The 24941-nt window shown below is 38.9% G+C and overlaps 1 protein-coding gene across 7 annotated transcripts in view; it reads right to left on the bottom strand.

Annotated features, from left to right (window-relative positions):
* NMD3 (NMD3 ribosome export adaptor) overlaps positions 1 to 24941 on the bottom strand; it is a 162166-nt gene that overhangs the window by 16484 nt on the left and 120741 nt on the right. For 2 of the 7 annotated variants that reach the window (XM_050779921.1, XM_050779915.1), the window contains exons 1-7: positions 15489 to 15587; positions 14539 to 14594; positions 11551 to 11685; positions 8974 to 9070; positions 4538 to 4618; positions 3135 to 3263; positions 2753 to 2843 (exon numbers count right to left, since the gene is read on the bottom strand). In XM_050779921.1, the coding sequence (XP_050635878.1) occupies positions 2753 to 2843; positions 3135 to 3263; positions 4538 to 4618; positions 8974 to 9070; positions 11551 to 11685; positions 14539 to 14582 (577 nt within the window). In that variant the 5' untranslated portion in view covers positions 14583 to 14594; positions 15489 to 15587. Of the gene's footprint in view, positions 1 to 2752; positions 2844 to 3134; positions 3264 to 4537; positions 4619 to 8973; positions 9071 to 11550; positions 11686 to 14538; positions 14595 to 15170; positions 15234 to 15488; positions 15588 to 24941 lie in introns of those variants that run through there. The other 5 variants (XM_050779916.1, XM_050779918.1, XM_050779917.1 and 2 more) reach the window with 4 other exon arrangements.

Below are 24941 nucleotides of genomic sequence, written 5' to 3'. Positions count from 1 at the left end.
CAAATTATTAGAAAACTCTATTGTAGTCACAACAGATTAGAGATATCACTTAAGACTTCTTTGGCAAAAAGACAGACAAAATAAATCAGCAAATGAAAATAAAACTCATAATTTTAATTCTAGAAAAAATAAAACTCAAGGCCAAGGGGGACAGAAAAACAACAAAGAAAGTTTATGAACAGCCGGGTGCCGTGGCTCATGCCTGTAATCCCAGCACTTTGGGAGGCTGAGCCAGGCGGATCATGAGGTCAGGAGATCAAAACCATCCTGGTGAAACCCCGTCTCTACTAGAAATATAAAAAATTAGCCAGATGCGGTGGCACGTGCCTGTAATCCCAGCTACTCGGGAGGCCGAGGCAGGAGAATTGCTTGAACCCAACTGGCGGAGGTTGCCGTGAGTCCAGACTGCACCACTGCACTCCAGCCTGGGTGACAGAGCAAGACTTCGTCTCAAAAAAAAAGAAAGTTATTTTATGTAATAAATGGATTAATCTACCAAGAAGATAACAGGAAATTATCTGAGATACAGAAAACAAAAACTATTAGAAAAAGAAAAGAAAAAAATTAACACATATTAACACATACAATCATTGTGAAGGACTAGAATAGGATTCTCTCAAAACCAAAATGATAAAATTGACAAAAAATAGTAACAATTCACAGAACTTGAATAACCAACTATCAAGGTCGAGTTAACTGAGATTATAGAACACAGTTCTAAGAAAGAATACATATTTTTTCAAACATTCATAAAACATTCATTTAAAAAACATGTATTAAGATTTTAAACAGAAAAACAATTTCAATAAATCCTAAACAGTAGAAATTACTAAAGACAACATTATCTCATCACAAAGCAGTAGCACTAGGAATCATCGAGAAAGGAATGGCCAAAGGCAAACCTACCTAGCTGAGAAATATTAAACATATTCTTGCAAATAACTCAACTAAATACAATTATCAAAACAGCCAATACTAAAAGTACCCAGAATAGCCAAAACAATTTTGAAGAAAATGAACATTACACATTTAATATCAAAACTCACTAACTTTAGTAAGTATTCAAGACAGCATGGTACTAATATAAGGATGGATATATAGATCAATGGGAGTAGACTTGAGATTCTAGAAATAAACCATTACATTTACAGTCACTAGATCTTTGACAGAAGACTCAAGGCATTCACTGAGGAAAGGACAGAGTTTTCACTGGGACGAAGAATATCCACACAGAAAAATATGAGTTTAGACACTTATCTCACACGCTGCACAAAAATTAACTCAAATAAGACCTAAATATATAAGACCTAAACTATAGGGGAAAATCTTTGTGACTTTGATTAGACAGTTTTTAAGCATAACCCCAAAATCACAATTAAAAGAAAAAACTTGATAAACTGGACTTCATCAAAATTTAAAACTTTTGCAATTCAAAGGACACCATTAAGAATATCTGGTGTAAATTTTCTCCTACACACTAGGAGAAAATATGTGCATACCATATATGCAGTAAGAGACTTGTATCCAGAATATGCTCAACATCATTAGTCATTAGCAAAATGGAAATTAAAACCACAATGAGATACCACTTCATACCACCCTCTAGAATGGCTATAAACAAAAATATAGTAACAAGTGTTGAGGAGGATATGGAGAAATATTGCTGGCAGGAATGTAAAATGGTACAGCCACTCTGAAGCAGTTTGGCAGTTTCTTTATATTAAACATAAATTTGCCATATGACTTGGTAATTCCACACCTAAGTATGTACCCAAAAGCATGAAACAGCTGAGGTCAAATAAAATACACAATGGGCAGTGGAAAAAGGTAGCTATAAGTACCAGCTACAGACCCATTATGGTGCTCAGAAGAAAATTTATGACCTTAAATATATTTATTAGAAATTAAAAATAAACTAAGCTTTCAATTAATTAAAACAAAACAGAACTAAAGAGAGTTGAAGGGATTAGTGTTAAAAACCAAAATTGAGAAAAAGATTGTTTAAAATAAAACTAAAAATAGTGTTTTGAAAAAGCTAATAGATAAAAGTTGCAAGTCTAAGGTGAGCTGAGTAGAAAAAGAGAAAAGATAAACATTAGGAACAATAAAGAGGACATAACTACAGTTACAGATGAGATTTATTACATTTGTTCAATTTTATACCAAGAATCTAAAAAGCTAGATGAAATGTTTTTTCTTGGAAAAGGGTATTAAAATTGACTCAAAGGGTAGAATACTCGAGAGGTGAATATCATAAAAGAAACTGAAAAGACATCCCCTAAGAGATATCAAATAGGATGGCTTAATGGGCAAGTTCTTAAAAAACTTCAAGAGGTTAATTAAACGCTAGGTAGAAAGAAGGCAAGCTTTCTAACTCTTTTCAATGTCACTCACATAACTGAGAGCAAGATTGGACAGAAGTATGTATGTATATATATTAAAGAGAAACCTCAAGAAATATTATTAGATATGAAACACAAAAAGATAACTATGTTTGACATTAGGAGAAAATTAAAAATTCAGTTTCTCAGTTGCTCTAGCCACATTTCAAGTACTCAACAGGCACACATGGCTAGTGACTATACCATACTGGACAATGCAGATAAAGAACTAAGTTTTTTTTTTTCTTTTTTTTCTAACAAAGTTCTTTTGGACAGTACTAATCCAGATATTATCAGTAAAAATAAGATTACTTAGGTATGTTGAAATAAAAATCCGACATCATTTCAAATGCTTTTGAGTTTTAACTCACCATGAATCTCTTTGATACGAAGTGTATTCTGATGCATTCCATATTTCAGAATTAACTGTTCCAGATAGTAGAAAGTTTTTTTGTGCAAAGTCTAAAATATAAATTATTTGATCAATAAATGCCCCACAAAAAGCCATTTATAGGTATAGGACACACATACCATCTACAGATACAGCACACTGATTTTTCAAACAATAACAATCTTTAAAGATTATCTAAAATGTAATAATGATCTATTTCCAAAGGTGAATGCTCAGGGAACCAGACTATCTCTGGTACCCACAGGATGTAGAAAGAAGGGAAAGAGGTTTTACTAGCTATCTTATAATTGACAAAGATGAAATACAAGATGTAGGACTCACTCATCATCTTCTCTCATTACCTTTTGCCTCACTTGAATCACAGCCTTCCAGAAATCCTTAGCTTCTACTCTATGGCAATCTCCACACATTTGAGACTGAACAACATAATCCACCACAAACACTTGTTGAAGGATAGCACCATTCATCACCTGATAAAGAAAACAATCACACTCCTTCATTCTTTTGGTTTTGCTTAATAATGAGTATTTTCTTTAAAAGAAGAACCTTTAATATTTAATTGAAAACTTTTTCCATTAATGCTTTTTTTTACCATTAATCAATCAAATGTCCTCAAATTTAAAGTCATAAAAACCAGTTATACTATTTCAAGAACGGTATATAGATTTAATTCCTATGATTTGTTAGATCAGCATTTCAAATTTTTCTTTAGCTGAAGTGGTTGTGAGAATATTCTGTGTATATTTTACATACATATACACACACACACACACACACACACACACACACATTTTTTTGAGACAGGGTCTCACTCTGCCTGTTGCCCAGTCTGGCACGATCTTGGTTCACTGCAACTTCTGCCTCCTGGGCTCAAGTGATTCTCCACCTCAGCCTCCTGAGTAGCACACGCCACCATGCCTGGCTGACTTTTGTATTTTTAGTAGAGACGGGGTCTCGAACTCCTGGGCTCAAGTGATCTGCCTACCTTGGCCTCCCAAAGTGCTGGGATCACAGGTGTGAGCCGCCATGCCCAGCCTATACATGTTTATATAGAAAAATCATCCTTAGAAGAAAAAAATAAGGAAAACTTATCAAAAAAAAAAAAATTCCCTAATTAAATGGTTCCCAAACATAGCTGATCAGAAATCACACGGGAAGTTTTTTAAATACAGATTGAACATTCCAAATCCAAAAACCCAAAACCTGAAATTTCAGCTTCAAAATCTGAAACTTCTTCAGTTTCTAATTGACATTCAAAGAAAATGTTCACCCGAACATTCTGTATTTGAATTAGGGATGCTCCACCAGTAAGTACAATGCAAAATTCCAAAATCCAAAAAATCCAAAATCTGAAACACTTTTTGTCCCAAGTATTTCAGATAAGGGATACTCAACCTACGTACAGATTCCCAGGCCTCACATACAGAGAATTTTTGCTTCAGTTATGATGAGTCATTACAATGATTAGCCAAGTTTGAGAATCAGTACCTTAGCCCATGTTTTCACTTCAGTCCTTTTCCTAATAAAAATAACTCTGGAAAAGATCAGTAAGTCTGCTAATCAGAAGCAATGACTACTCTTACTTGTGATCTATTTGTACAGATGCTCAAAAGAAAACGAACAGCTAAAATTGAGTGTACTCTTTTTCTTTTAAGCTGTTCAAGCCATAAAATAACTTATCACTAGGTCCTCATTTTCACTACCTGTACTTTTAACCACGCTGAGAAAATTATGTACCGCTTACCTCTTTCTGAATAGTCAGTTTAACTTTAAGTCTCTTAGAATGAGGCTCAGTCCAAACAAAGCCTGCATCTACAAGCCGTACCTTTAATAAAACACAAACAAAAAGAAACTTAAGTTCTCACCTGAGGAGAAAAAAAAAGGCGAAAGAACAAATCATCAATAAACAGATTTCATAAGATGCTTAAGGAATCTGTGATCAGCATCACTACATACCATCACCACAAAAAAAGATTAATCATCAGTTATGTAACAATAGCAGCAAATCAAAGGATAACCCAATGACTATATTAATGCAACTGATATAATTTAAGCAAAATTTAAAGTATTTGCATAGGAAAAAAGTTCTTTTCCCTTAAAAAAAAAAAAAAAAAAAAAAAAAAAAAAAAAAAGAGCACACTGTCCTTTAAAAGGAAATTATATTTTCCAGAAGAAAGCAAAGACCTGGTGACTTCATTATCTATTAGTAACTTCATGAACAAAAGTTTCCACTTGGATTATTCTTTCTATATTCTGTGACTTTTTTTTAAGAATTGCCATTCATCAGAGAAGTTTAATGCACTGAATACTAAATCCACAACTATAACTCATTACTAAATGTGCAGCATCTGCATAGCCCAAAAACAGTTTGCTATATGTGAAGATCTGAATATAACTCAAGAATGGCCAGAATGGGTGTTTGGGGAGAAGGGGTGGGTGGGAGAACAAGAATGGGGGCTGCGGTAATCATTCGGGCAGATTGTAGATGATCTGAACTGAGAGGTACTGGAAATAACAAAAGCAGATTCAAGGGCTAGTTAGGAGATAAAAATCTGTTAAGTTTATCTGCACAGTTCATGTGATGTTGAAAAAAAATCTGTAAGATTTAATGGTAACTGGATATGGGAAAGAGAGAACAGACTCTAGAATGATGCTCAAGTATCTGCTTAGACAACAAGGGGTGGGGGGATAGAGAGAAAGAAAGAGAGAGAGAGAGAGAGAGATCAGCCAGATGTGGTGCATGTTTGTAGTACCAACTACTTGGGAGGCTGAGGCAGAAGGATCACCTGAGCCCAGGAGTTTGAGGCTGCAGTGAGCTATGACAGCGCCACTGCACTCTAGCCTGAACAATAAAGCAAGACCTTATCTCCAAAAAATAAAATAAAAAGACATGTGTCCCTTCTCAAACCTCCCCTTCAACCACTGCCCTGTTTCTTTGTTTTCCTTTACAGCAAATCTCAAAAGAATTGTCTATCTTCCTTCTCCCATTTTCATTTCTACTTAAATGACATCTTTACCACCACCACTAAACAGAAATTGTCCATGTTATTAAGGTCGTCCACATTATTAAATCTACAGAACTCATGACTTGACTCATGAACTGCAAATCACATAGCTAGTCACTCCTTTCTTAAAACACTTCCCTTTCCTCCCAGGACATCACACTCACCTAATTTTCCTCCTACCTCCCTAGTAGCTCCTTTCAATCTCCTTTGCTGATTCCTCCATTACCTAGTTATTTCTTCCTCATTACCCATTAAAGGAATGATTCCAGGATTCAGTCCTCCAGTTTGTTTCCTTCTCTCTGTAAACTCCTGAAGTAATCTAATCCGATTCATGACCTTAAATACTATCTATATCCTAAATTCATTATCTCTAGACTGGACCACTCACTGGCTTATTTATCAATCTGCCTACTCAATATTTCTACTTAAGTGTCTAGTAGACATCTAAATACCAGTAACAGATGGAACTCTGATATCCCCTACCCAGTGACTTGGCTGCTCAGGTCACGAACAGTGGAAGGCATCCTTAACACATCCAGCTACATCAGTAAATGTTACTACCTTAAAAATAGATCCAAAATCTGTCCACTTCTGACCACCTCCATTGCTGATCCAAAACCATTTCTCATGATTATTACAATGATTTACACCTTTACCTCCTTACATCCATTCTACTCTCAAAAGAGTAGCCAGAGGAATACTAGTAAGTCATGTCATCTCACTACTCTGCCCTTCACCCTCCATACTGCTTACACTCAGAATAAGAAACAGCCTCTATTAAGGGCCTACAAGGTCAGACATACTGTGGCCTTCCATGACTTTTCTGACTCTATTCCCAACTACTTTTCCCCTCACCACTCCGTTCTATTCACACAAGTATGTGCTTGCTTCTGGTCTCTACATTTGTTTTCTTTACCCCTAATACTCTTCTTCCAGATTTCTGCAGCTTCCTTCCTTACCATCTTTAATGTTTACTCAAATGTCACCTTATCAGTGAGACCTCCCCTAAACACCTTTAATTTCAACTCTTCCATGCACAGTTCTTATCCTCTTCCTAGCTCTTTTCTCCACAGACTATACCTTTTAATATACCATGTAATATATCTACCTATTTTGATCATTGCATACTAACATGTTGCTCCACATTGGCGTGTTAGTGTGCAATTAGAATACAAGCTTCCTAAGACAGGGATTGTCTTACTCACTTATTCACTTACTCACATATCCCCAGCACCAAAAGCAGTTTGGCACAGAGCTAGTACTTAATAAACATCTGATGAATTAATTAATGAACTGTTAAGACTCACTAGAGCACAGAGCTAGTACTTAATAAACATCTGATGAATTAATTAATGAACTGTTAAGACTCACTAGACATTTGACAAAAACCCCAAGTATAAGCAAAAAACCAAGATACACAAAAAACTGACTTCATAAAAAAACAGAGACAAATGAGGGAACAGAAGGAAACAAACAAAAAAAGTCCTATTATCAAAATCTTCAAAAAATCTTAAAACAAAATGCATCAAGAACATGAAAGACTCTAGAACTTAAAAACATTACTACTGGAAAAAAAAACAATTCATTAGAAAGATTGGAAGATAAAGTAAAAATCATCAAGAACACAGGGGAGCGAGAAAAAAAAAACTAAAAAGGTTTTTTAAAATATGAAGGGAAAAAGACAAAGTTTCATGCCAGGAGGGCCAACAAGTGACCATCAGAAATTTGTGGGGTTGGCTGGGACCTAGTAGGAAAATAAAGGCAGAAAATTTCAAAAAACTATTACATGAAATTTTATTAGAGCTTAAAGGAGAATCAGAAAAGTCTTCAATCTGAGTCAATTTTTTTTGATGCTATTTTCAATTTTATTATTGCTTTTCAAAGAAGGCATTTCTCTCCATTTATCTATGTAGCTATTTATTTATTTTCTATTTTATTATACTTTAAGTTCTAGGGTACATGTGCACAACATTTAGGTTTGTTACATATGTATACATGTGCCATGTTGGTGTGCTGCACCTATTAACTCGTCAATTTTAAAAACATGGTAGAAGTGAGTCATAAAGCTTAAAATAAAGAAAACTCAAAATACCAATCACTTTCAATTTTATATCAGGAAATAAACTGTACTTTAAACAAACTCTGTTCGTTTGTTGAATACATTTATGCACTGACTTTCAGTGACAGGCACAAGTATTTTCTTTCCAGAGCAATAATGACAATAAAAAGAAACTAAATAACATAGCTCTAATATTATAATCTCAATTATGTTTAGTGATGGTTTTACATAAAAATTTCCGTTACAAATTATACATGAGGTTCTCAATAAATAACAAATAAAAAAATTAAATTCTGTAAGTCTTTTTAAAGCAAAAAGATATTTTTACTTTTCATAAAAATAATATATATAACTTTAAAAATTGTTTGTAGTGGGGTGCTACTGGTAACAATAGTTAACATTTAGTAGTTACTTTCGGCCGGGCGCGGTGGCTCAAGCCTGTAATCCCAGCACTTTGGGAGGCCGAGACGGGCGGATCATGAGGTCAGGAGATCGAGACCATCCTGGCTAACACGGTGAAACCCCGTCTCTACTAAAAAATACAAAAAACTAGCCAGGCGAGGTGGCGGGCGCCTGTAGTCCCAGCTACTCGGGAGGCTGAGGCAGGAGAATGGCGTAAACCTGGGAGGCGGAGCTTGCAGTGAGCTGAGATCCGGCCACTGTACTCCAGCCTGGGCGACAGAGCGAGACTCTGTCTCAAAAAAAAAAAAAAAGTAGTTACTTTCGAGGCTGGAATGCTGGCTCATGCCTGTAATCCCTGCACTGTGGGAGGCCAAGGAGGGCGGATCATGAGGTCAGGATTTCGAGATCAGTCTGGTCAACATAGGGAAATCCTGTCTCTACTAAAAATACAAAAAATTAGCCAGGTGTGGTGGTGTGCGCCTGTAATCCCAGCTACTCAGGAGGCTGAGGCAGGAGAATCGTGTGAACCCGGGAGTCGAGGTTGCAGTGAGCAGAGATCACGCCACTGCACTCCAGCCCAGGTGACAGTGTGAGACTCCATCTCAAAAAAAAAAAAAAAGTTACTTTTGAAAAACCTACTCACAAGAATTTTCTGAAAATGAGACCATCAATGAAAACATACCTATAAATACTGATTTTAGCTGTTTAACTTACCTTACTCAGAGGGGCTTTGATTTTTTTCAAGCACAAAGCAAGAAGTTCCCTGGATTCTAAAGCACACTGTATCCAAGTTCCTGGTGGCTGAAAATACCTAAAAGAGAAGATAACATACTGAAATCCAACATCTCTCAGGAAACACAGAAATTTCCATCTGAATATACAGATATAACCCAAATTATTAACCAGGCATAATAAAACCCAAGGATGATATGAAGCACATAACTCAAAATACTTTAATGGTTCCAAAACTTTCAACTAGACTAGTAGCTTTAACTAAAAAGGTAAAATTCTGACTGAGAAAGCCACTACTAAAGTGATCTTATTATTTCAATCACCAAATCACTACTAAAATGTTCAGAGTCTCTTGAAGTTATGCTCTGAAAAACAGGTGAGAATTCTCTCAAAATGGCATTAAAATTGTTTATCATGTACTTCTAAAATGCCTGAGAACTGCTTATTTTTCACAAAAAAAAAGGTACATTAGTACCTCACAACACTATGAATCGCAATAGTTCAGTCTATTCATCTACATTTCAAGTCCTTTTCAAATTTCAAATTGTAAAACAATGTTTAAAATCTTAGGTAAAACCTGACTAAAACAAAACTTAAATCTCTCACACATGTGCTTTAAGGTTTTTAGTCCCGCCTATCCAGGGCTTAGCACAATGCCAGACACATCTTATAGTAGGTATTCAATAAATGCTTGTTAAATATAAAATACTTCCAAACGTATTATGTGAATGCCTTTTTGCCATACTTGTTAAATAACAGAGAGTTTTGATTTTCACTTTTCAAGGTTCAATCAAAAACATGACACAGGTCCCCCTTTGTTTATAAGTACATAATTATTTACTTATTTATTGGGTTTTTTTTCTTTCTTCTTTTTTTTTTTTTTTTTTTTTTTTTTTTTTTTTTTTTTTGAGACAGAGTCTCACTCCGTCGGCCAGGTTGGAGTGCAGTGTACGATCTCGGCTCACTGTAACCTCTGCCTCTTGGGTTCCAGTGATTCTCCTACCTCAGCCTCCTGAGTAGCTAGAATTACATGCATGCCCCACCATGCCCGGATAATTTTTGTATTTTAGTAGAGACAGGGTTTCACCATGTTGGCCAGTCTGCTCTCAAACTCCTGACCTCAAGTGATCCACCCACCTCAGCCTCCTCAAGTGTTTGGATTACAGGCGTGAGCCACCATGCCTGGTCTATGAGTATACTTTTAGAGTTAGAAAAGGCTTCACATATCACCTAATAAAACCCTTCATTCTGATGAGGAAATTGAGGCCCAGAAATGATAAACGGCCAAGAGTTTCAAACAGCTAGTTTGTGAGGAAGCCAAGACAAACTAAGTCTGTTTAGTTCTTTATCAGTACTTTTCTAACTCCACCAGGCTTTATAATAGCAAATAGTTACAACAGATTAACCCTCACACGTGCTAAGCTTGTATATTGTAAACTCCCCAAAAAAGTACACAAAGCTTCATGTGTTTGTTCATATATATATATGTGCAAATATTTGGGGGGAGAGATACAGTTTTCAAATTCTCAAAGGAGTCCATGAACCACCCCTCTAGAGATACACACTCAAAAAGTTAGGGTCTTAACCCATTTTGGAAATCACAGGCATATACTTTTATACTCATTAAGCAGTTTTATGTTTCTCCATGGCCTAATAGATGTAAGTTATTTATCACAACAAAGAAAATCAAGAGGAATGAAACATTAACTTTCAGAAGTCTTCTGCCTTCAAATACAATCTTTATTTCAGACCATTCCAGATATGATTTACTGAGCTTCTTTTCCATCAACAATAGTTATTTTAATTACACGTGAACGTTATAAGAGTTTTTAAAACATATTACTAAATTACTACAAACATAAAGTGCTTTTTATCATACATGGCTTCTAATAACTAAAGAAAAAAAACCTCATAACAAGAATATGTCCTCAATAATCTGCTCTCACCCTTACAAACATCAACTCCCACCTATTAATTGCATATATCAAATCTATTAGATCCTTTAACAGAAGAACAGAGTCAAATACCTTTACACTATCTTTACCAGATTAGAAGGACACACTAGGCCGGGCTCGGTGGCTCAAGCCTGTAATCCCAGTACTTTGGGAGGCCGAGGCGGGTGGATCACGAAGTCAGGAGATCGAGACCATCCTGGCTAACACGGTGAAACCCCGTCTCTACTAAAAATACAAAAAACTAGCCGGGCGTGGTGGCAGGCGCCTGTAGTCCCAGCTACTCGGAGGCTGAGGCAGGAGAATGGCATAAACCCGGGAGGCGGAGCTTGCAGTGAGCCGAGATCCTGCCACTGCACTCCAGCCTGGGTGACAGAGCGAGACTCCGTCTCAAAAAAAAAAAAAAAAAAAAAAAAATAGAAGGACACACTAGAAAAGTACACTATAAAATTGCAAATTCTGAAATCTTTGGCGAAACCAACAGAACATTTAAACTTTAACTGCATGCACTTTACTCCATATACCTTCGTGTAATCTCAGCATATATCAGTGGTTCTCTAAATGTAAATTCCAACTTTAAAAAGAGCAAAATTGTACTGCACCGTACCTCTGACATTGTTTGCAGAATGAAACCGAGACTTGTTTTGGAATACCTTGGCTGATGTCCACTTTACTTCGCAAACAGGCCACACAAATATTGGCAGGATTTGGACTTATCGGAACACCACACTCACAGCACAAGCTTCAATAAATAAAGGATACATTTTTCAAATTAGATTTTTAAAATACACTAAATTTTTTTTTTAGATGCCAAACAAACAAAAGCCTTCAAGTTAGGCCATAGTATCTTTGCTCTTTTTTAAAAAATGACAGAAACAAGGCAACCTGGGCCAGTCGCAGTGGCTCCCGCCTGTAATTCCAGCACTTTGGGAGGCTGAGGCAGGCAGATCACCTGAGATAATGAGTCCGAGACCAGCCTGGCCAACATGGTGAAACCCCATCTCTACTAAAAATAGAAAAATCAGTCAGGCATGGCGGCACATGCTGGTAATCCCAGCTACTTGTGAGGCTGAGGCACGAGAATCGTTTAAACCCAGGAGGCAGAAGTTGCAGTGAGCCACATCATGCCACTGCACTCCAGCCTGGGTGACAGACCAAGACGATGTCTTAAAAAAAAGAAACAAAGCAATCTTCAAAGATGCAGTAGATAAAGAATAACCCTGTAACACAGGGGCAAAAACACCAAAAATGGCTATAATTCTAAAAATCCTCAATAAAAGGCCGATGTCCTAAAGCTTCTAGAGAGTCAGTTCTGTCCAACAGAACTTCATGTCATGATAGAAATGTTTTATTCTGGTCTGTACAACAAGGTAGCCACTAGCCACATGTGGCAAACTGGGCCATGAAAAGTGACTAGTACAACTGAGAAACTCAATGTCCTTTTTTTTAAAAATTCAGATCTACATTTAAATAGCCAGTATGGGTCTAAACAAGTCTTTTTTTATTAAAAGCAAATGAAACTATATTGCCACATTAAAACAAACGGCGGTATATTGATGAATACAAATCTTGCACTAATTTTAATTTTAAATACTTAAATACAATTAAAAAACGTGAACGTGCTCTTTACCACAACCAACACTATCCATAAAGGTAACATTTATTAACAATTTGTATATATCCTTCCAAACATTTTCTATGCAGACACAAACATTCACATTAACTTTTACAAATAAACAGATAAACTTCCTAACCGCAAGTGTAATAACAAACTTGGGAAAAATTTGAGAAGCACTGTTATTCATCATCCCTTATTGAAAATTGGAAAACCAAGTAAGAATCAATTAACAAGGCAATAGTGTGTCAATGGCAAAAACCAAAAAGAAAATCCTATATCAAGAATATGTAAGATCAGTTTGTCTCTTTTTAATTCAACCACCTCATCTCTAAATACTAAGCCTTTAAAAATGTATTTATTCAGGGTATACAGGTGAAATGTATGGTGTCACTACATTAAAAGATTACAGCTGTCTACTTATCGCTAATGAACATTTCTTCAAGTATATCTCTGGATTACACCAGTAGAAACTAATATCTAAATCATTTCTAACAGAATTAGACACCAACATACTCCAAAGGCAATTTAAAAAAAAAGTATAAGGACTCCTAAAATATAAACATTTACGCAAAGCAGAATTTTTTTTTTAACAGGATGGGAAGTCTATCAACATCTAGAGACTCAGTATAAATGACGAACTATCATAATTCGAGATGTACTGGGGGCACAAAAAGTCTGAGAACCCCTAATGTAGAACATTGTCCAAAATAAAAGTTCTATAATTTTCCATGTCCAATGGTAGCCACCAGGAGCCACATGTGGCAACATGGCTAGTACAAATGAGCAACCAAGTATTTAATTTTATTCCATTTAAATTAATTTAGGAAACTTCCAACTTAAACTGCTTGGGGCTTATGTTAACAGTGGAGCCAGCGGTACCACTTGGAAAGCAAGCAGTTCCTGACAGAGCTTACCAGGCTCTTTCAGAAGTGCTAGTTGTCCGGCACAGAAGTATAATGGTCAAACAACCCATTCCAACAAAGGGTTCTGTGAAGGGCTCTGAGCCCTTCGACAAGTGTCTGTTAAAAGCTACTGACAGAACAAGGAAGATCAGCACTATGCTGCGCTCCAAAGACATTTTCAGATGGCTTATTCAAACCCAGAGCTAACTGAGGGACAAGGGAAGAGTAAAGCATCACAGGGAAGGAGGCCAAAGTTTCTGCTTTCGCTAATCACTGAATTCCTATTTTTCCTTTGGTATTTACTTTTGGCCACAAAGCTAGTTTCTCCACAGTTACTGTTTTCCTGTGAGATTAGGGTCATTTTAGACAGAAGCACTGCAATGTTTACAGGGTAGTTGTGGTAAGATGCCAATTTATTTTAGATTTAGCCGATTGGTCTGTGCTGAACGATTCCAAGATTATCGTTTAAAAGTCTCTGTAGTCATCTCTTTCAAGAGCACTGTATCATTAAACCTATTTATCAGCAAAAAAAAAAAAAAAAAAAATTTAATTTGAACTTAAATGCAAGAAATTAAAAATTGATAATTAAGTTTTAAGATGTTCAAAATTTAAAAATTACGACACTATAATCTCCAATAAAAAACAGTAAGTTATTCCCATCTACTCGGGAGGCTGAGGCAGGGAATTGCTTGAACTCGGAAGGCGGAGGTTGCAATGAGCCGAGATCACACTACTGCAACAGAGCGAGATTCCGTCTCAGAAAAAAAAAAGTAAGGAAATGTAAGTAAAAAGTAAATTTAAATAGCCACACGTAGCTAATGGCTACATATTGGACAGGGCCGATATAAAAGAATGTATGAAAAATATTTTAACCCTCTTAGAGCGTGTATTTACTAGAACAAGCTTTATAACCAGAAACTAATTCGATTTTCTACAGAAATACGACTTTTATTTTTTCCCATTTATGACAATAGAAGCTCCTTCCCACCCACCCTCAAGCGTTCCCCATAGTGAGTTTCCAGGGCTCATTGAAGATTTTCACATGCAAGGGGGAAGGAAGAAGTGTGGCACTCACATGTGTCCAGGGCTGCGGTCGGTGGATTCTGTCATATATTCCATCGTTCTCTACGCCTTAAGTTTAAAAAAATAAAATAAAATGAGAATGTTGGGATTTAAATCACTTTGTCTGGTCTCCTCTTTCTACGTCTTCCTCTTGTCTCTCCGAATAATTAACATATTCACGGAACTTCGAAAAAGCAGGAAAGAAGGAAAGCCAACTCCACTGGGTAAGTTCGGAAAAAAGAACTTTACGATGAAGACCAGGCCGGGCGCGGTGGCTCAAGCCTGTAATCCCAGCACTTTGGGAGGCCGAGGCGGGCGGATCACGAGGTCAGGAGATCGAGACCATCCTGGCTAACACGGTGAAACCCCGTCTCTACTAAAAATACAAAAAGAAATTAGCCGGGCGTGGTGGCGGGCGCCTGTAGTCCCAGCTACTCCGGAGGCTGAGGCAGGAGAATGGCTTGAACCCGGGAGGCGGAGCTTGCAGTGAGCCGAGATCGTGCCACTGCACTCCAGCCTGGGCGACAGAGCGAGACTCCGTCTCAAAAAAAAAAAAAAAAAAAAGATGAAGACCACGGGATTTACTGAGTTTCCCAGCTGCAAGACCCTCGGTCCACCCAGCTCTGCCGCTGACCTCCATCTCACCTGGCCTCCAAACCCTGGAAGACCTAGGGCGAGGTCAGACCGCTCGGGACTGCGGACGCCCGGGCCCTCCCGCTCTTCACCAGCCCACGGACCGCACCGGCACGCCGCGCCTCAGACCTACGCCGCAGGAGTACCCGGATGAAGTCCCCGCGCCCGCGGGTCACCCACGCCGACCCCCAACCCCGGGGAGCGACCGCATACGGGTTCTGGGCACGCGGCGCTCACGCGGACTGAGCACGACCCGAGCCCAGGGAGCCCGCCCCGCCCGCTACTCAGGGGCCCGTGCCGACAGCACGGGTCTCGGACCCCGGAACCTACTTCGCCTCTCCGGACCAGCACAGGATTTGCTGAAAACCCGCAACAAAACAGAACCCGGCAGTCCTGTCAGCTGCCAACCCGTGTGTCTCCGCCACAGAGAGGATCTCGCGAGAGAAATGCTCGAAATCCCGCGGCCTGAGTGACGTGTGGAAAGGGGCGGGTGGGGGCGGGGAAAGGGGAGGCACCCACGGGCGGAAGGGTGAGGGGAGCTGCCGGGAGGCTGGGAAAGCGCGCGGAGAGCAGTCCGGGGGGCTCCTTCGCCTTCAGCGACTGCTTTTCAGTTATCGTCTCGATTTTCCCAGGCCGGAGTTCGCTCCAAACCAACCTCGCCCGTATATTAGTCTCTTTTCAGCTATCCCGACTGTGAGCTTGCTTCTCGATTAAACGATTATGTTATATAAAAGTTATCTGTAAACAGTACCTCAGGCAGAGAAACTCCATCCAGGCCGGCGCCTTTGTCTGGTTCACCATCCTATACAGGCCTGATGTCTGCCACACCCTAACTGCTGAAATGATTATTTGTTGAAAGAATGAAATGTAAAGCATAATTATCTGTGAAGAAGTCTATGCGATTTTTAGATAAATTATTAATTATATGATTCCGGATAGTACACTTAATATCTTTGTATGACTGATTTATCCCTCAAACTTGGAGCAGCACAGACCATGTCTAATCGGTCTCATGACAGCCTTTCAAATATTTGAAGAGTACAACCATTTTTTTTTTCTAAATCCCCTCATCCCAAATGTCAAGGAATAAGCAAGGGCGTTTTGTAGAGGGTGATCAGAGGAAGCCTCTCATCATTTCTTGCCCAGAATACTTAAGTAGCCTCTCATCTGCTCTCCCTACTTGTAGACTCCAATCCATCCTTCTGAAATGCAGTTCTGATTCTGTCACACTCCCCTGCTTTTAATCCTTCAGTGGCCTCTGCTTACCTTCAGCATTATTTCCAGTTTCTTTGCGTGGAAAGAAGACCTTTCAGGATCTGATCTCCACATATCCTGTCTTCCTCCCAACCACACGTACTCCCAAACCATTCAAACCAACTGGCAGGTCTCACAGGAAATAGTCTTCCTTTGCTTCTACCCAGGACTCGGTAAAGATTAAGCCTGAATTAGTTTCCTAGTGCTGCTCTAACAAGTTATCAGTGATTTAGTTGGCTTAAAAAAACACAAATTTGTTCTCTTCCAGTTTTGGAAGCTACAGGTCTAAACAGATGGTGAGGGCTGACTCTGGAGGCTCTAGGAGAAAATGTCAGGCCTCTGAGCCCAAGCTAAGCCATCATATCCCCTGTGACCCGCACTATACATCCAGATGGCCTGAAGTAACTGAAGAATCACAAAAGAAGTGAAAATGGCCTGTTCCTGCCTTAACTGATGACATTACCTTGTGAAATTCCTTTCCTGGCTCATCCTGGCTCAAAGGCTCCCCAACTGAGCACCTTGTGACCCCCGCCCCTGCCCGCCAGAGAATAACCCCCTTTGACTGTAATTTTCCTTTACCTACCCAAATCCTATAAAATGGCCCCACCCCATCTTCCTTTGCTGACTCTCTTTTCGAACTCAGCCTGCCTGTACCCAGGTGCAGCCTTGTTGCTCACACAAAGCCTGTTTGGTGGTCGCTTCACACGGACGTGAGTGAAAGAAAATCCATTCCATGGCCCTTTCCAACTTCTGCATGCTGCCTACATTCCTTGGCTTGTGGTCCCACATCATTTTGCAGTCAGGTCTCCTTTTCTCACCCCCTTGCCTCCCTCTTGCAAGGACACTTGTGATTTCATTGGGCCCAACCAGATAATCCAGAATAATCTCCCCATCTTAAGAAATTTAATCACATCTATAAAGTTTATTTGCCGTGTTAGGTAATGTATACACAGATTTCAGGGAATAGGATATCTTTGCAGAGCCATTATCCTGTCCAGCATATATCCTCTCTTCTGACTCCCTCTGTCCCTAAGGGCCAGAGGAGTTACATGCTCCTTCTCTATATATGGTTCTGTGATAAAACCTTTATAGAAGGTATATGCCTCTATAATAGTGCTTTGAATTGGATCATAAATTTTCTACTCTGCATGCCCTGCAGTTTCAAAACCCTGTAGAGCAATTCGGGTCTTGTTCTTGGTATTCCTTGCACCTAGCACAGTAGCTGACACAAAACAGACCCTCAATATATGTTGGCAAATTAATTATCCATTTAATACCCATGACAACTCTGAAGAGACAGTGTTTTTCTCCCCATTGTTTCTGTTCACATTGCCTATGCCCTCAACCAAACACCACTAGGAACACATCTGTAGTTAAGCAGCTTGTGTCTATTTATTATCTTTTGAAGTGATCTCAGACACACACCATGGAGACCATTTGGATATCTCAGTAAGAGGGTGTTTAGAACAAACCTATCATAGGATTGGGGCCTTAGGGGGGTGTTTTTGGGGAGGCCCTAAGAAAATAGGGGTTTTTCTATGAATTGGATGCTATCAGGAAGCAGGAGCAATTCTGTGATTGGATGTCTCAGTAAATCTTATTTACACAAAGGGAAGCAGTAGAATAAAGCTGCAATTAGCAAAGAAGTAGCAGTCACTCATTTTGGTGAAGAAAGAAAATGTTTGGTATTTTGTGGGTGGTAGTGAACTTGTTTTGGTCTGTGCTTAAACAAAATTATGAAGTGACCTTACTTTGCCTCATTTTATCATGGTTTCAGAGTAATCTTGTCTGAGTTTAGTATTCTGTGAAATTATTTATATCTAATAGGAAAATATCATGGCATAGCTGTGAGTACCAGACCAGCTTCTAAATGTCAAAGGCTGTTCATTTTTTAACACATTCCTTCAACAATTATTTGATTTGGCAATGCCAGGCTTGTTAAGCACTTGATATGATAATAAACAGCACAGACATGGTCCCTGCCCTCATGGACCTTACATATTACAGATGAGGCTGGATTAGATTAGCCAATTTGTTGAAAGTCCTATAGCAAATAATTGATAGAACTGGGACGTGAAATACAATTTGTTTCTGAACCCAGACCCTCACCATAGCAGCCTACCTCCCCTTCTGAGGCTGAGGCCATCTATTCCTATCCACAGCCTTTTGATAAATGAAATACTCCTGCAGTAGAGGGCACCTATATTTTTCTCTTCATCTCCCAGCCCTCTCTGCTAAGATTTCCAGATGTCAGAATTAAGTTCTTAATTTCAGCTACCTCTGTCATGAGCCTGAATGAGCTTGCTAAGAATGGACCGAGTGGGATAATATTGGCAAACAATACCAGAGAGAAACTCACTTTGCCCTTTTTATTTAATCCCCAAATCTCACCTGAAAATAATAGGCGAGATTATTTTCAACTCCCATAGTCCTTATACTGAGGATATCTATCTGTATTCAAATCTAAGCCTTAGTATATGTTTACAAACTTCATTTCTATGTGTTTGACCATGGTATTAAAATGGAATTCCTGGCTGAACATGATGGCTCATCCCTGTAATCCCAACACTTTGGAAGGCCAAGGTGGTATGATCACCTGAGGCCCGGCTAGCCTGGACAACATAGTGAGACCTCCACCTCTAAAAAATAAGAAATAAATACAAAACAATCAAATTAGCCGGGCATGGTGGTATGCACCTGTAGTCCTAGCTACTCAGGACACTGAGGCAGAAGGATCACTTGAGCCTAGGAGGTCAAGGCTACAGTGAGCCAAGATTGCACTACTGCACTCCAGCCTGAGTGACAAAGAGACACCTTGTCTCAAAAAAAAAAAAAATTCTGCTAATCAATGAAATAATGAAATTCTACACAGAACTTTCAAATGCATAGTGTGATATTTTTCACGCTGTCAAATGTAATAGCACATTTGGGGGTGTCAAAATAATATTGGAGATTAGTGCAAGGGAGATGTATTAGGGTATCATCTTAGAATCAACACCTGTGGAAGAGAAGAGAGGAAGCACCATTGGGCAGAGGGGAGCTATGCTGCCATGCAGTCTAGTGGAAGCCTCAGCTAGCCCTGTGGGAAGTTCTGAAGTTCAAATGACCATTCTGAGTTTTCCCGGGGGGGACTTTGCTCATCGATGAGTCATTGGATGTGACTGTCCCAGGAAAAGGACACAGCCAAGGCAGTCCCAGAAGTAGATGAAACTGAGGGCTTTCTGCCAGCAGCACTCCCTGCTATTGTGGGATAAGTACTTCATTCCTTGAGGGGGATCTGGGCAGTATCTCACAGCCACAGCACACGCCATGTAGAAAGCAGTGTGCCTAGGAGAGTCGGTAGAAGACACGGACTCTAAAGTCCTTGTTTCAAGTCTGAGATTTGTGACTGATAGGCTCTGTGACCCTAAGGATTTGCTTTACCACTCTGGGCCTTTCTAAAGGCTCCTTTCCTCCTTTCTGAAATTATGTAATAATCCCTACCTCAGAAAATTGTTATGAGAATTAACTGAGATAAGGTACATAGAAGTGTTTAGTAAACTGCAAAATACTATAATGAATGTAGGCCCTGTTATTCTCTGGTGAAGATCCTTAGTAGGAATTGAGTGAGGCAATAAGAAATGGTTTGTATCTGACACAGCCAATGTATCAAATTTGAAACATTACACCTGCGATTCTGCTTCACCCTTAATTTACAATATAAAGAAATCATTTAGTAAATGAAATAAAAATTTAGTGTTCACTTTGTAAAATTTGTTAGGGGTGGTGAATATCTGAGTTACTGGTGGCAAATAGATACGAGTCTGCAGCAACCTCAATTCTTGCCTCCTCGGCAGAAAGAATTCGACTGAGGGGCATAAGGCAGAAAAAGAGACTGAAGCAAGTTTCAGAGCAGGAGTAGAAGTTTATTTGAAAGCTTTAGAGCAGGAAAGAAAGGAAGGTACACTTGGAAGAGACCCAAGCAAGTATTGTGGAGGTCCAATGTGGTGTTTGGCCTTTTGACTTGGGGTTTTATATGTTGGCATATTTTGGGTGTCTTGCGTTCCTTTTTTCATGATTCTTCCCTTAGAGTGGGCAGCCCACATGCATGGTGCTGTCCTTGCACTTGAGAGATGAGCAGGCGCAGTGTGTTTAAGAAGTTGTATGCATGGCCACCTGATGCTTTTTTCCCTTTTCTGGCGGAATGCCCCTGGAAGGTTATATAACCAGTTAAAGTCTGCCATTTTACCTTTCAATGCACTTACTCAAGCCCACTCACCCAATTCGTGAGATTCTATTGGAAGTTGCTGATTACCAATTTCAAATGTTTTTATCCATCAGGAAATTGCTTCTCCCTGGTGCCTGCAACCAATTATTATTTTTAGAGAGGTGATGTGACAACTGCCAGACAGCCTGATGGTTGCCTGACATTCCTGGTGGGTAAGGGAAGCCATCTCCTGTCCAGCTCATGCCTAATTACCACTGTAACAGATTCATTCAGCTATACATTACAATCTGTGCCTATTGCTGCCTGTGTATTTCCTTCAACAAAAAGTTTAAAAAGTACAAATAATATCTTAACATAGAATCCCGTAAATACAATAGAAAAGATGAAATAAAATTACAATAATACTTGTGCAATTTCTCCATTATTACAAATTCCAAAATATGAAACTGAATTTATAATATTTTATTATAATTTTTAAAAGATGTAATCACTGAACAACCTCTAACCTTTACATGTTAGTGATGGGGGAGAATAATACTGTATATAGGTTGACTATCTCTAATCCATAATCCAAAAATCCAAAATCCAATATGCTTCAAAATCTGAAATTTTTTGAGCACCAGCATGAACTCGAAGGAAATGGCCATTGAAGCATTTCAGACTGGGGGTTTTCAGATTTAGGATTCTCAATGAGTAAGTTTTAAACCAAAAAATATCTGAGACAAGTCTCAATTTAGAAAGTTTATTTTGCCAAGGTTAAGGATGCACCTATGACCCAGCCTCAGGAGGTCCTGATGACATGTCCCCAAGGTGGCTGGGGAACAGTTTGCTTTTATACATTTTAGAAAAACATAATACATCAATTAACAAATGTAAGATTTGCATTGGTTCAATTTGGTAAGGCGGGACAACTTGAAGAGAGGTCGTGGGGAGCAGGGTGGTGGCAGTGGCTGGGTGTTCCAGGTCATAGGTAGATTTAAACATATTCTGATTAGCAATTGGTTGAAAAAGTTTTTGTCAATAGAATGGAATATCTGGATTACAATAAGCGGTTGTGGAGACCTAGGTTTTACCAGGGAGATGATGCGTCCCAGTAGCGGGCTTTAGAGAGAATAGATTGTACATGTTTCTTATGAAAGTTAAGGTCTGTGTTGATGTTCATGCTGGAGGGTTGTAATGAGGCACTTGCTGGTGCAAGTCTCATAGTCCAAAGGTTGAGTCTGATGTCCAAGGGCAGGAGGAGAGGAAGTAAAGCATCTAACACCGAACAGCGGGAGAGAGAGAGCGCAAGCAGACTCAGCAAGCGAGCTACTCATCCCGCTTCTTCTGTCTTTGTTCCAGCCACTGGCAGCAGATTACATGGTTCCCACCCACTCTGAAGGTGGGTCTTCCCCTCTCCCAGGCCACTGACTCAATTGTCAGTCTCCTCTGGCAACACCCTCACAGACACACCCAAAAGCAATACTTCACCAGCCATCTAGGCATCCTTTGATTCAATCAAGTTCATACCTAATATTAACCATCATAGATGTCAATTCTCCTAAATTTGATGTCATTTTAATGCAATTCCTATCAAAATTCTAGCAATTTTTTTTAATGTAGAGAAGATTATTCTAAAATTTACATGGGAAAGTAAAGGAACTACAACAGCTAAAACATTTTTTTAAAAAAGAAGAAAGTAAGGGCCAGGTGCAATAGCTCATGCCTATAATCCCAGCACTTTGGGAGGCTGAGGTGGGTAGATCACAAGATCAGGAGATCCAGACCATCCTGGCTAACACAGTGAAATCCCGTCTCTACTAAAAATACAAAAAATTAGCCGGGCGTGGTGGCGGGCACCTCTAGTCCCAGCTACTTGGGAGACCGAGGCAGGAGAATGGTGTGAACCCAGGAAATGGAGCTTGCAGTGAACTGAGATCCAGCCCCTGCACTCTAGCCTGGGGGACAGAGCAAGACTCCGTCTCGAAAAAAAAAAAGTGAGAAAAATTAGTCAACTTAGTTTTAAAGACTTACTACGGGACTATAGTAATCAAGATTGTGCGGAATTGGTGAAAGGATAGACACACATCAGTGGAAGAGAACAGGGAACCCAGAAAGAGACCCTCCAAAAACATGTCCAACTGATTTTGACAAAAGTGCCAAGCAAGTCAGTAAAGAGAGCCTTTTCAGCTATAGCCAGTGGACATACATAGGCAAAATAATAAACTTCAACCTAAGTCTCACATCTTACATAAAAATTAACTCAAAATGGACCATGAATTTAAAGCAAAATGTAAAACTAGAAAAAAAATAGAACAGTTTTACCATCTAGGACTAGGCAAAGAGTTCTTAGACCATGAATTTAAAGCAAAATGTAAAACTAGAAAAAAAATAGAACAGTTTTACCATCTAGGACTAGGCAAAGAGTTCTTAGCCTTGACTTCAGAAACAAGATCCACAAAAGAAAAACTGACAAGTTGGAGTTCATCAAAATTAAAAACTTTTGCTCTGTTAAAGGCCCTGTTACAAAGATAAAAAGACAAGCCAAAGAGTAGCAGAAATATGTGCAAACTGTATTCAACAAAGAACTAGTATTTATTAATAGAGTATATATAAAGAACTCTCAAAATTTAACAGTAGAAAATCAAGCAGCCCAATTAGAAAATTAGCAAAAGATATGATGACATTCCATTGAAGAATGTATACAGAAGTCAAGCATAATTGAAGATGTTCAACAATATTAGTCATGAGAGGTATATAAATTAAAAACACAATAAAATATCACTGCCTGTTTATTGGAATGGCTAAAATAAAAAATACTGATATCACCAAATGGCAAGAACGCAGAGAACTGGATCACTCATTCATTGCTGGCAAAGATGTAAAATGGTAGAGTCACTCTAGAAAAAAGTTTAGCAGTTTCTTATAAAATTAAACATGCAACTACCTTATGACCTAGCAATTGCTCCCCTAGGTATTTATCCCAGGGAAATAAAAACTTGCACATAAAAAACTGTACATGAAGAGGGTAGCAGCTTTATTCATTATAGTCAAAAGCTGGAAACAACTTGGAAACAACTCAGATATCTTTCAGTGGATGAATGGTTAAACAAACTGCAGTACATCCCTACCATGAATTCTTTTGTTTGTTTGTTTGTTTAGTCAAGTCCTCACTTTGTCACCCATACTGGAGTGCAGGGATGCAATCTCAGCTCACTACAACCTCACCTCCTTGACTCAAGTGACTCTCCCTCCTAGGCCTCCCAAGTAGCTGAAACTGCAGGCATGCATCACCATGCCCAGCTAATTTTTGTATTTTTTTGTAGATATGGGTTTTGCCATGTTGTCCAGGCTGGTCTCAAGCTCTTGAACTCAAGAGATCCACCCTCCTCGGCCTCCCAAAGTGTTGGGATTACAGGGGTGAGCCACCCTGCCTGGCCTATATAAAGTTATTGAATAGACAAATTCATAGAAAAGGGGGATGGATTAGTGGTTGCCAGAAATTAAGAAGGGACAGGGGGTGTGAGAGCTATATCTATCAATGGGTAATATGAGGAATCTTTATGGTGATGGAAATGTTCTGTATTTTAGCTCTGTCCACGTCAATATCTCAGTACTTACGTTGTACTATAGTTTGTAAGATGTTATTATCGGAGGAAAAGGATCGCTCCATATTATTTTCTACAATTGCATTTGAATCTAAAATTATCTCAAAATTTTTAAAAGTTTAATTTTTTTAATGAGTTGAAAATTCCTGATTAAGGAAAACAATTCGCTGGTTTTATCTTTTGTACTCAGTATTTTACAAGGCCTCAGCAATTTTGTCTCCAGTGTGGGTTGGCTGATTAACCCTATCCACATCCCCTTTCTCCCACTGTGGGAAGCCATGAGACACAATTTTGGTCAGAGGAAAATTTCAAGAGAAAGTCTTGCAATTCCTGAGCAACCTTCCAGGAAAGCTTTAACTCTCTTAATAAAAAGGCTCAGATTCATGGGTATGCCATCTGCCCACACTCTCTGCTCCTTTGCCCTTCTGTCTCTTTTCAGTATGGGGTACAAACGTGATACCCAGATGTATATCAGCCATCAAATGAGCATAAGGCAACAAAAGTATAAGCGCAAATGCCATCATTCTAACAATGGTGAGACAGAGACCCAGAAAGTGCCTAGCTAGAAAGAGCAAGAAAGAGCCTTGATAGTGTCATTATGCAGAAGCACCAACTCTGGATTGTTTACCTTTAGGTTTTCTCTAGTTAAGAGAAAAAAAAAAAAAAAAAAGACTTTAAGCCACTGATGACCAGGTTTTCTATTATGTTGGCAAACACATTTCTAACAGATGTTGT

Source organism: Macaca thibetana, chromosome 2 (genome assembly GCF_024542745.1).
Source record: "Macaca thibetana thibetana isolate TM-01 chromosome 2, ASM2454274v1, whole genome shotgun sequence".
NCBI classification, from domain to species: Eukaryota; Metazoa; Chordata; class Mammalia; order Primates; family Cercopithecidae; genus Macaca; species Macaca thibetana.
The sequence above is the reverse complement of the archived record's forward strand: the minus strand, read 5'-3'. Positions and strand labels throughout refer to the sequence as shown.